At 52.2% G+C, this 12,826-nt stretch overlaps 1 protein-coding gene across 1 annotated transcript in view; it reads right to left on the reverse strand.

The window, feature by feature from the left end:
* Positions 1-7,137: 7,137 nt before the first annotated feature.
* OPRD1 (opioid receptor delta 1) overlaps positions 7,138-12,826 on the reverse strand; it is a 45,236-nt gene continuing 39,547 nt past the window's right edge. The window contains exon 3 of the mRNA XM_019660882.1: positions 7,138-11,644. Within this exon, the coding sequence (XP_019516427.1) occupies positions 11,103-11,644 (542 nt within the window). The 3' untranslated portion in view covers positions 7,138-11,102. The remainder of the gene's footprint in view (positions 11,645-12,826) is intronic.

Genomic DNA, 12,826 nt, shown 5'->3' on the forward strand with positions numbered 1-12,826 from the left:
AGGCTTGGGGGGTCCAGCCCCAGGAAGGCTTCTCTGCCTGCCCCTGCCTCCCCAGGCAGTGCCAGCATTGTGCTTGGCATAGGAGCTTCCGGTCAGTACAGAGTTGTCTGAGTCCCTGCGGTGTTGTCAGTCTGATGTTGCCCACATGTGGTCAGTCCAGATGGACACATCCTAAGCCCCTCCTCTTGCAGCCAGGCCTGGGGGGTGGGGGTGGGAAAGAGGATTCAGACTCAGTCCCAGCCCTTCTCTAGCTCACAATCCGGTGATCAGGTCAGACGTGGACTGAGTCTTAAAGCTTTCAGGGCTAAGAATAACTTAGAGACCAACTAGTCCAAGTGACTGTCAAATTCTTTTAGAAGCCCCACGTGGAAAACAGAGGGAAGCTCGGGGAGCATAGGGTGTTGGAAGGTCCACATGCTTGGCCTATCCCGGGGGGTCCTAAGGAACCATGAGTTGGAACCACCGTTCAAGTTCAAGCCCTTTGCTTTAACAGAGGCCCAGCAAAGCTAAGAGGTGTGAACAAGGTCACAGAACAAGTTAGTGGCTGAGGCTGGATTCAAACCTAGGTCTGCTTGACTCCAGGTTTGAGGCTCTCTTTGCTCACCCTCAATACTGGACAGTTGGGGCTGAACCATCCCTTCCCACCCCCGACCCAAATCTCCACGCCCTCCACCACCCCCATCCACTCAGTACAGCCAGAATGGCAAAGAGCAGGTGAAAGGGTTTCCAGGGGCCCATGCACACACGACAGCAAGGAAGGGGCCCTTTGGGAGCCCCCACACTGAAATGAGGGCAGAGACTGGACTTTTGTTGTTGGCTCACTACTTACCCTCAGCCTCAGCTCAGAGCCTGCGCACTGTTTACAGTAGCTATTAGTTGAATGAATGAATTTGAAGCAGCAGCTTATAGAGGAAACTGCCTGGGTGGGGAAGTTATCCCCCAGGTTGACGTCATCTACCTCTGGGCCCTTCTCTTGGTCCCCTAGGGCTGGAGATCTGGGCTGGATTTCCTGCAGGTCTTAGTAAAGATTTTCAGCTTTGCTGCATCTTCCTTGTCTTTTTCTTCAGAGCCATGTCCTGACTATCAAAGGAAACTGTTGCCTGGCTTTGGGCACGTCACTTCCCCTCTCTGAACCTCCATATCCCCATTTGCAAAACATACTCCCTTTGCAGTGTTTATAATTATTCAGTTGAAAGAATTATTATGACTTTTCATGTGCCAGGCATGGCATAAGGCACATGAGATTGAGAAAATAAATGAGATAATAGCTGTAAAGGACTTCAGTGCCTAACTCAAAATGGGTGGTCAGTCAGTGATAGTTCCCCCACCCTGCCCAGCCCACGCTCACCCTGTGTCTCCCAACAGAATGCTTCCCTCATTCAAGACCCTCTTTCAGGAACCAGTTCCAGTCCACAGCTTCCAGGGATGAGGAGAAGGTGGAGCAGGTGACTGACTGAGCGGGACACCAGATCAGAAGACAGGAGTAGGAACTAAATAAGGGTGCCAATGCCAGACATGGCCAGTAGGTGGCAGCAGCGACCGGGAAATGTGCCTGTCCACCCCGTAAACTCGCCTACATTTCTCTCAGGCCAAGTTGTTTGGCTTTCTACGCGTATACGAACGTTAGGTGTATGAGTGAGTGTGTGCCCCAGTGGGAAGTGTGTGTACACAGAAATGCATGTGTGTACCTGTGGTATGAATGCATATGTGCATGTGTATGTGAGTAAGATGTATACAGGTGCCAGGAGTCTGGGTGAGAGAACAGAATATACCTGACAGTGTGAAGGCCTGTATGGGAGGATGTTTGTGCACACAGGTGTGTGTAGGTGTGACCTCCGGGTCTATGTGCATGTGACAGTGTGGCATGTGTGGACCACCCCAGTGCAGCACCTGTGAACATTTTGGGTCCTGGACCAGGCCTCCTGGCACCTCCAATGAATCCTGCAGCAAGGTGCATGGTGACATGGCACACACCCCATTTCAGAGGGCTCTGAAATCACCTGTGTATCCCCTGGGGGTTCCCCTGGGGAAGGGAGTACACTCAAATGTTAACAGAATGGCGGAACTATGGGTAATTTTCCCCCCATTCTTTTCAAGCTTATCAAGTTTCTCAGTTTCTATAATGATCATTCTGTAGTAACCATAAATGTTATTGAAGGAATAAAAACCTGCTCCTTTCTACTATCTTTCCTTTTACTCTTAGGGAGCAGCAGGGTTCCCATGTGTCTGGCGATGCTGTGGGGGCCTGGCAGCCTGTTGAGAAAGAGTAGCTCTTGCTCAGTGTGGGGGAGTCCTGGTAGCCACTGTGAGGGATTCAAGGGAGGTGAAAGGTCAGTACAGAGCAATCACAGAAGGCTTCCTGGAGGCAGAGGAAGTAGAACTGACCTGGAAGGGTGATGAAGTTGGCACATGACAGGAGTCTGCCCTGCCTGCTCCACTTCTTTGAGAGCTGCCTGCCCTTGGGCTAGGCCCCAGTTCTCTTCCTGTGGAGGGTTCCCTTCTCCCTCCGAGGGAGTTTGAGGTTGCAGACAGGCAAGACTGAACTTAGATTCCTAGAATCCTCCACTGGGAAGGGGGGAGGTCATCTGGATTTTTCAAGCAACTGGGAGTTATTGAAGGCTAAAGGCAGAGTGTGTTTCCCAACAATAATAATGTGCCCTAGTTACCTTGCACAGCAGTCGTCTTATTGGGTCCTCAGGAAAGTCCTGATAAGTGAGTTATAATAATTGTTATCCTATTTTACAAAAGAGGAAAGTGATGCCCAGCATGGTCATATAGATATGCTTTTCCTCGGGGTGTACACAGAAGGAAATGAAAAATCTCCACTGGCACAGGTGTTCAAATAAACACCCAGCTGCTCTTGCACATGCTGTGCCAACTCTCTCTCTCTCTCTCCCCGCCCCCCCCGTCTCTCACCTTTAGAGATGTCCTGCCCAGTCTCAGTGGGAGTTAGCTCTGGGTGCAGCTGGCAGGCCTCTGTGAAGTCTCCTTGACCTGAGTCCCTCTCTGTGAGCAAATTGAGGCCCAGCCACCAAGCTCCTTCCGCTCCCTGGGAAGGCTAGTAGCCCTGTCCAGCTGCTGCCCCTAGTCTACAGCTGAGGGGGGCTGAGATCCCAGGCTGAGTCAGGGCATCCCACCACCTGGATGCTCATCACCTTGGCACAGCAGCCCCAGGTGGGCTGCCCGGGGCTGAGGCTCTGGGTCTCTGAAGGAAGATTGCCCCAGAAGAGGAAAAGGGGCTCCATGTCCTGGTGCCCTCTTAAGTATCGGGTCACACGTGGTGGGAAGGCAGGTCCTGGGCCAGGAAGTTTCCCTTCCAGAGAGTTACTTATTAACCATCAGGACCAACCAATATTTGAGAACACTGAGGAGGTGGAGAAGGTCTCTTGGGGCATCAGGCTGTAACTCCCACACCCAGGGTTGCCTTGAATGCACAGAGGTTTGGGGCTTCTGGAGCCAAAGGCAAGGTCACTGTGGGGCAGGGGGATGGAAGTGAGGTGGGAGTAGGGTGGCGGGAAGCGGGAGTTAGAGGGAGTCCCGAGGGGCATGTGGGATAGGAAGGGCTCTGGAGAACAAGGGACTTAGATGAGAGGGGTGGGCCACAGGGGAAAAGGAGGAGCCAATTGGAGGGCGGGAGAAGGAGTAGGGGCCCAGGGGCCTGGTTTGGTTTGGGGCCTACTCTAGGAAGTGGCTACAGCTACCTGCGTGTCTGTCTCTCCAACCAGACAGGGTTCTTAAGGACAGTGTTTTGTCTCCCTCCAAGACAGGTCCTGAGGGTAGGGCTATAGTTTCTACCCAGTGTGAGTGAGCAGGTCTATATCACCCCCCCACCCCCAGACTGGGGGCCCCCCAACACAAGGGAATCACAGAAGGTGAGCAAAAGAAATAGCCAGAGATGCAGAGGCTAAGAATAGTGCTCAGTTTATTGGGAAAACAGAAGGTTGAGTCTTTAGTACCAAGATGGGACCTGGGATAGGCAGGTGTTTGAGTCAAGCTTCGTTTGTGACATGGCTGCTTCCTTCACCCCAAAGTAGAGCAGCTCCAATTATAAACACCAGACCCCCAGGCATCCTTTTCCCTGCCTCTTGGCAAATCCCAGGGGATTTTACCAATAGATATCTATTTCTGGGGTCAAGGAACATGAGGAAAATGTCTCTGTTCTCTCCCAGAGCCCCCAGAACCCATCAGCACCTACCTCTGTCCCTCCATTGTGTAGAGGCCCAGAGATAGACAGAAACTTGCCCAAAGTCACACAGCAAGGAAGTGGAAGACAAAGAGAGTCAACCCACAGTCCCTGTCTCCTGGCTTGGGACTCCTTCCAAGAGAAGATTCTAGAAGATGAGTCCCTTCAGATGGATGTCACCTGCACTGACACCCACCAAAGGACTCCATCCCCGTGACTCAAACGTTCAGGCTCCAAGGCCTAGGCCAGTGCCACCCAGGTACCTGGGAGAGCAGTCCTGGTGAGGACAAAAGGGGACAGCTATGTATAAGGTACTTGGGGAGAAGACATTCTCTTGATAATTTCTTCTCCGATGCATTCTGTCCCACCTTCTGAAACTCAAGGAGATGGTTAAAAGAGGAAGTCCTTTGCTCCTGACCTGCTACAGCATTAAGAGACATGGGTCGGCACATGTAATCTAAAAACACTACATAATATTAAAAAACTTCATTTGTCGAGCACTTACTATGCACCAGGCACGTCTTTCATCCACTGGGTAGAATAACTACTGTGTGCCAGTTGCAGCGCAACTTGCTGGGAACATTTTCTTGACCAAAACAGTCAAGGTCTTTCACTCGTAGCTTTCTAAATCTTCACAAGTTCTTACCAGGTAAGCATGGTCATCCAGGTTGAGGAAATGGGCTCAAAGAGTGAAGTGACTTGCCCAAGGTTATACAGCAAAGTTATGGCAGGCAGTCGAGAAATTACAGAGCAAGCAGGTCTTCCAAGGCAGGGAGGGAATGAATGGGGAAAGGGACCTGCCAAGGTCACAGCAGTTTCTTGGGTGGCTGGCATGTGGCTCTCTTGCCAAGGTGCTGAGATACAGAACCTGGCACCGGGAATGCCCAGTCCATGCCTGTGAGCTGGGCACAGGTCTCCCTGGTGTCCTCTGTGGAATCGCTGAGTTCCTCTTGGGAGACAGGAAAAGGAAAGCAGAGGAAACGGACTTGACAGATCTCAGATGGGATCCTTGATGGCCCAGCCATCAACACGCCATGTGGCCTTGGCCAGTCATTCCCCTTTCTGAGCCTCAGTTTCTTCATCTGTAAAATCGAGGTAATAATAATAATGCCTGCTTCATCGTCATGCTGTGAAGATGAAATAAATTACCCTATGTAAAGTGCTTAGGTCAATGACAAGCTCTACATGCTGTGTATTACCTACTGTCATCACATGGGCCTCTCACTGAGAAGGGTGTGTGAAAGCATTCTGCACTCTGGGAAGGGCTGGGCCCCAGGTGGGCTCATGGCCAGTGGAGGTGACAGGGCTAGAACCTGGGCAACCCCCAGCCTAGCGCTCTACTCCATCATGATGTCCATCTTGAAGGCCCTCACCAGTCCCTCTCTGCGGCCCATTTTGAAATCCCAAGCTGCCTGCCACCAGAACCACACAGCCAGCCATCCTAGTCCCCAGTCTTCCAACATCTGCAAGCTCAGAGTGGGGGACCGGGCCCAGACTCCCCCCAGCTCCCAGCACTATGCGCTCAGTGCCAAGAAATAAAAGAATAAATAATAATGAATAAATCCATAATGAGAGAAAGGTGTGTGTATGTGTTTTGTCTGTGAGTGCTGGGGCCACAACCCAGGGGCATCCCTTCCTAGGGGCTTTGGAGCCTGCTGAGATGCTCCCACATGGATCTGCAGTAGTTTCCAGGCAGGGAAGGCAGCCAGAGGCCAGGCCCTGGGCTAGGAAGCTGTTGCTGAAAACAGAGAGAGCTGGTCCTTGGGTGGACCTAGCAGGTGCTCAGCCTGCATTGTTGCTCCTTCAAGTCCTCTCAGGACTCTGGCAGCCCCTCTCTCCCTGGAGGAGCACTTCAAATTGGAAGCCAAGCAAACCCCCTTAGACAGCTGCCTCTGGCAACCCCATCATGGTTATAAAAATAAGCCTGTGTTGGGGACCTGCCACATGCCAGGAACTTTGGTAAGCACCTCACCCGCACCACCTCTAGCCTTCAGAGTGGGCTCTTGGAAGTGAAGTGACTTGCCTAAGATCACACTGCTAGTAAGTGGCCAAGAATCTAGCAAAATCAGGAATCTTATTAGAGACTAAGCATCATATTAGAGACTGACTCATTCCTTCATCTTTGACCTAGGAAGAAACAGAAACTCAAGAGAGGGCAAATCCCTTGCCTAAGTCACACAGCCAGTTAGCTTCAGAGCTGAGATTTAAATCCAGGTTTGGGGCTTCCCAGGCCATGTGGGAGACTAAACTTGAGTACTCCGGTTTATTCCCATCACCCTCCTGCCCTCCCCACTCCCAGACTCTCTTATATGACACTTGACATTATCCATCACTCCCTCCCCCTGGGAACGCCCTCATCCTCCAGTTTCCATGGCAACACATTCTCCCCATCCTCCTCCTTCTCAACAGCTTCTCACTCTCCACAGCGTCTCCTGAGCCTAGAAGGATCCCCAGGCTGGGTCCCCAGTTTCTTCTCTCTTTTCATTACTAGTCCTGAAAGATCATCTACTTTCCTTCTAGGTCTCTAGCTCTGACCTTGCATTGCAACTCCATTTTTTTTTTTAAAGGATTTTTTTTTAAATTTTTTTTTTAAAGATTTTTATTGGGGAATTGGGGGATGGAAACAGCGCTGGGGAATTGGAGGGAGGGGAACAGACAAGTTGCTGTCCTTTTGTTCTTCAGTCTAGTTGTGGAGGACGTTGCTTCACTGGCCCAAGTTGGCACCATCATTGCGCTCTTCCCAGGCGAGTCAGATCAGTCGCCGGCTTCTGGACGGCTGTTCACTGCGGCTGCTGGCCGCTCACGCTGGCTGCTGGCTACACAGGGTAGCCCATGGCAACCCACTACAGCAGGGGCTGCAGCCTACACTGTCGCCTCACGGCAGCCCAGCTCCAGGTTGAGCTGTTGCTCAGCATCTTAGCTGTAGAGGGCAGTGTCACTAGCCCTTATATGTGGGATCCGAACCGAGGTCCTCTGGTGTCCCAAGCCAGCTCTTAACCAACGTGCCACTCGGCGGGCCCTGCAACTCCATTTTTAAGTAATGAAGGCAACTTACCATGTGCTAAGAGCTTACTAATGTGCTAAGGACTTACCTAGGTCCTCGAATAATGTTTCATCCAATGTTATTTCATTGTAACACTGATGAGACAAAAGCCCAATTGATTCCTGGCCAGGGCCACTGTGTGGAGTTTGCACGTTCTCCCATGCCTATGTAGGTTTTTCCTAGGGACTCTGGTTTCCTCCCACATCCCAAAAATATGCATGTGAGGTGAATTGGTGTGTCTAAATGGTCCCAGTCTGAGTGAATGTGGGCGTGTGTGTGAGTGGACCTGTGAAGGAAAGGTGTCCTGTCCAGGGTGGGTCCTGCCTTGTATGCTGAGCTGCAGGGAGAGGCCCTGGCTACCCGCAACCCTGAACTAGAACAAGCGGGTTGCAAAATAAGTATCTTGTTTTTATTAATCTTTCTTATTGTACATACATTACAGGAGGAAACTGAGGCACAGAGAGGGAAAGCCAAGACCTGACTCTAGCCTCGACCACTGAAATTGTAGGACATTTTGAAACTAGAGGCAAAAACTTCCCTCCCACCTCCTGAAGAAAGAGGAATGGAAATTTTGGGGGAAATCAGACCTACTCCACAGCTTTGAGAGCCCTGTGATGATCTAGAATTACACTGTCAATGTGGAGTTTTAAAATGCATCGTGCACAGTACATTTTGAAATGTGAAGAGTTAGAGAGTGCCAGGAGGAACAAAAGTTCATGGAAAATTGCCCTTTCCTTCAGATTTTTCCATTTGGTTTTAAGTCTTCAAAAACCTCATCCTGGGTTCTAGCTTCTAAGGGCCCTTCTACTTTTATGATGCCTGGAATTCACTGGAAACTTGGACCCTGGCTTTCTACTGACCTGAGTTCTGCCACCACTAACAAGCTCTGTGACTTAGGGGCGACTGGCTTTACCTCTCTGGGTCTGACTTCTCATCTAAAATAAGGGTAATACTATTTTTCCCAGGCCCCACCCAATGTCCACCTGGGGTTGGCATCAGAAACGCTGTTAAGCCCCATGCTCCAGCTGCACACAGCTTCTCAGGTTGGCCAAGCACTTGAACATTTTCATGCTTTTGCACATGCTGTGCCCTCTTCAGGGTGACCAACCCCTAGTCATCCTTTAAGGCCTTATGATACCTTTCTACCTCTTCCAGAATTGCTACAAATGTTTTGGTAAAAAGCTGGAAAAGGCACTTTCCTGTGACACCTTCCCTTGGGCTCCCTGTCACTGCACGCATCACACTGAGATGCAGTGATCTGTTTATGCTTCGTCTCCCTGCACAGGCTCAAACCTTCTGAGGGCAGAGGTGTACTTGACTCATTTCCAAATTCCAGTGCCCAACGTGCACAGCCAGGAGTGAAGTAGATTTCAATATGGTTTGCTGTACCTTAAATGCACGTGGTCTGGACCCAGCCCCTGCTAAGCTCAGGACAAATATATATATGAGAAATGGTAAAAGGGACCCAGATCTGTCATAGCCATAGGAAGTATCAGTGAGCAGGCCAGGAGCAGCCTTGAGACAGGCGTGTCCTGAGAGAAGTTGAAGAGGTTTATTCTTCCTTGCAAGAATAAACAGAACTGGATCCAATGTCACCTCCTTCAGAAGTCTCCCCCAGTTCGTAAATTGTCCCCTTCCTCTGACATCTTCCCAAGGCATTCTCAGGAAGGGTCCCAAAGTGAAAAGGAGTGTCCAGGAGTGTTCCTGCCTTGCTGACACCCGCCCCATTCAGACACAGAGGTCTCGATGGTCACAGGCTCCATGTGGATGGCGAAGGTGATAAGGTGAGCTGAGACCTCAGGCCTAGATAGCTTAGTAGGCTGGATCCGAGTGCTGGGCGCTGCCCCACACCTTCCAGGGCACTAGTGGGGCCTTTCCTGTGGGAAAAAAATTCCCAGGTCTGCGGCTTCCGGGAACCTCACCCTGAGAAATGGACTATGCTTTGCCCACTAAGGGCATCCCTACCCCTAATGTGTCCAAAGCCCCTTTCGATTTCTAATTCCCCAACTCCCTGAATGCTAGTTCAGCCCCTGTCAGAGTGACAGCCTCCCAGATAGGAAAGGCTTTTGTTCCAAGGAAATGACTGTCAAAGGAAGAAGAGGTATATTGTTTCTTTTTTTTTTCTTTTTGCTTGAGACAAAGACGTCAATTTCTTTCTATCTGTCCCAAAAAGGGAAGAAAATTAAATTTGTTTTTACAAGGATGTCAGAACACTGCTTCAATAGGGAATCAGAATTTATGACTGAGGCAGTGTCTGTGAGGAAGGGGAGAGTGGGGGGTGGGGGAGATGAGGCATGGGGGAGGCACTGGAAACAAGGACAGACCCTGATATTGGGGGAAGCAGAGATCTGAGAATGCCTGAATAAAATAAAGAGAACTATGCCTAGCTCTGGGTGGAACTCCCCTGTCAGCAGCTTGGAGGGGGCAGCTAGAGCAGAGGGGGACCTGGGAGTCTGGGGGAAAAGAGACAGGGGAGCACACACTGCCATTAGCATTACAGTTATAAAAGCTTCCCCTCCACTTACACCCTCCAGTTCCTTCAGAGTCAGGTCCCTGTGCGGGCAGTGTCAGCTCACTGGACACACTGGGCACAGCCACATATTGGGAGAAGGGAGAGAGGGTTTCTAGGAGGCTCTTCTCAGGAGCCAAAGACCCAGAGACCGGAAGGAGGGAAACTGAACTGGCATTTCAAACACCCCACCCAGGTCCAGGTGTACTTACTCTCCAGAGAGCTCTAACTTGCGGACTTCTGTCCTCCAGCTCCTGGGCCGGAGAAGCCAGGGTTCTAGAGACCCCCCCCCCAAAGCATCTGCCCTCTGGCTCCAAGACTTAACCTCAAAGCAGAACCACCTCCCACTTCCCACCTCCGCCCACCGCCCACCACCTTTGGTACAGAGGCTGACCTGCAGCTCTGTTTTTTGTAACGGAAGCCGCAAGACCTCCACATTCCTTCTGTGGCCAGATAGAGCTGGGGGCTGGAGACCCTACCCAAGCTAAGGCCCTGTCCCACTACCCTACTCGGGAGCTACTGGCCCTGCTCCGTTGTCGTGTCCCAACCCCCAGTGGGACGCAGTGCTGGGGACCCTACTTCGATGCTGAGGCACGTCTGCCCATTCCAAGGAAATGACTGTCAAGGAGAGAGAAGGTATATATTTCTCTCTCCCTCTCTATTTTAATTTCTCTTTATTTATAAAGATGTCAAGCTGAGGCTCGCAGCAAGCCCCGCCTCTTGCTAGAACTTGGGGCTGGGACTCTACCCCAAAATTGAGGCCCCTATCTCCTGCACAGAGGCCCTATCTCTGCGGCCCAATCTTGAGCAGTAGCCACGGCTCACTGTCCTGTCCTTCCGGCTCACTCCAAAAGACGCCCCTCCTCACCACACAGAGGCCTGGCCCAGTCTTGCGGCTCCATTCTCAAACCACCGCCCCTCTTGAGACCTGGGCCCGAGGTCTTCAGGTCTCCAGCAGGATCCCCCCTCCCGCAAGCTCGGCTCAGGGTTAGAACTCGAGGCTGTGCCAAGGTTGTGGTCCTGCCCCACTGTAGAGACCCTGCTTACCTGCCCAGCGCTAGAGCCACAGGTCCCACCCTCTGGAGTCGCTAGCTCCTCCTCCTCCCGCCCCACAGCCCAGAGCCCTTGACCACGCACTCAGCCCAGAGGCACCGCCCCACTGTCCTGCCCTCTGCCCCGCCCCAGACCAGCGGTCCACCCACTTCAGGGGACCCATGTCTCTGCCCCTGCCTCGTCTCAAGCCCAGCCCCCTTCTCCAAAACGGCCTCCGCCGGCTCCCTTCCGCGTGGTGGCCCCCGCCCCCATTAGAACTTGGTGTGACCACCAGGTCACTCCGGAGGGGTGTGCGGCGGGCCGGTCGGTCCTGGTCAGGCGGCGGCGCCACTGCCGGGGCCGTCGGTAGGGGTGCAGGCGGTAACCCGTTCGCGGGCCGTGGCTTCGCGGGCGCGGCTGAAGCCACTGGGCTCCGGGCGGCCGCAGGGCGAGCGGCAGAGCTGGCGGAAGCAGCGTTTGAAGTTCTCATCGAGGAAGGCGTAGAGCACGGGGTTGAGGCTGCTGTTGGCATAGCCGAGGGCGATGCACAGGTGCAGCGCGGCTACCACGAGAGGGTCGCGGCGGTCGATGTCCACCAGGGTCCAGACGATGACGAAGATGTGGATGGGTGCCCAGCACACCACGAAGGCGCCCACCACCACTAGCACCATGCGCGTGATGCGCCGCAAACTGCGGTCCTTCTCCTTGGAGCCTGACAGCAGGCGCACACTGCGCAGGCGCAGAAGCATGAGCCCGTAGCACACGGTGATGATGAGAATGGGCACGACGAAGGCGAAGAGGAACACGCAGATCTTGGTCACCGTGTCCCAGTACCAGCTGGGGCTAGGGAACTGGAGCGTGCACACCACTGCCCCATCTGGCCCGAAGAAACAAGGAAAGACAGACAGGGGTGAGAGGGCTGTGGGCCTAGGGGACCCTGCCTGCCTGTTGGCCCACTCTTCTCACCCTGATCAAGCTCCACTGCTTCCTCCTGGCCTTTGCTCAAGGTGATTCTTCTACCTGGAATGTCCTCCTTCACTTCTGCACTTGGCGAATTCTTACTCATCCTTCAAGACTCGCAGGATTGGCCCTAATCTAGAAGGGTTTCCTATATTCTTTCCCAGCGCCCCCCCCCTTTTTTTTTGGTGGAAAGAAAAACAGGTTTATTCAAAATGCCTGCATTTTGTGAGGATGGTGGAGTCCTGTCCATCCCCTCCCAGTCCCTTTATAAGCGTCTATGTCCATGGGCAACAATAATGGTATAATTTAGCCCAAGCCCACTACATGCTATTATGATAGCTCAAAACACTCCACACATTTCCAAAGTAGCTTCAGTAGGGGCAATATTGCTAAACTGACATAAAAAGCATGAATTAAGAGCAGAACTCAGGTCTTACTGTGTGGTGAGGTCTTAGGAAATTATTCAACCTCTTTGAGAGCGTCCATAAAGTGGGTCTAATAACCGGACCCAAACCTCTTGAGGATTGAATGGGCCAAGGCGTGTAAAAGCACAGTGGGGTTCGAGCTCTTGGTGAACTCACAGGGCAGAGGGGTAGAAACATGTGGGAGTCCAGAGGTCAGGACTAGGGCTGGGCAGGCAGATCTCAGCTGAATGACAAGAACTTTCTGACTGCCAGACTTGTCCAAAGATAAGAAAGGCACAAGGAGAGAAAGAGCTCCCTGTTTTTGGAGTGTGGGCTTGAGCTGGATTAGCACCTTAGGGGATGTTGTGAGATAAGGATACAGGGCTGAGGTTGGCCCAGGAAACTCCCAAGGTCTCTGGGATTCTGGAATTGAGGAGCCATACAGTGCACTTGGAGCCTGAGAGTTGTGAAAAGAGGGCTGGGAACCCACAGACAGAGTGGACCCAGAACATCAGTCTGGCAAGATACACAGGGATGACTGAGTCCAAGGACTTCATTGTACAGATGGTAGAACCAGGCCCAGAGAGGAACAGCACTCATCCAAGGTCACACAGCAAGTGGCATAAAGAACCAACAAGTGCCAAGAGCACACAATGAGGAAACGGTGTGTGTGTGTGTGTGTGTGTGTGTGTGTG

The sequence above is a fragment of the Hipposideros armiger genome, unplaced genomic scaffold (assembly GCF_001890085.2).
Source record: "Hipposideros armiger isolate ML-2016 unplaced genomic scaffold, ASM189008v1 scaffold_10, whole genome shotgun sequence".
Taxonomy (NCBI): Eukaryota; Metazoa; Chordata; class Mammalia; order Chiroptera; family Hipposideridae; genus Hipposideros; species Hipposideros armiger.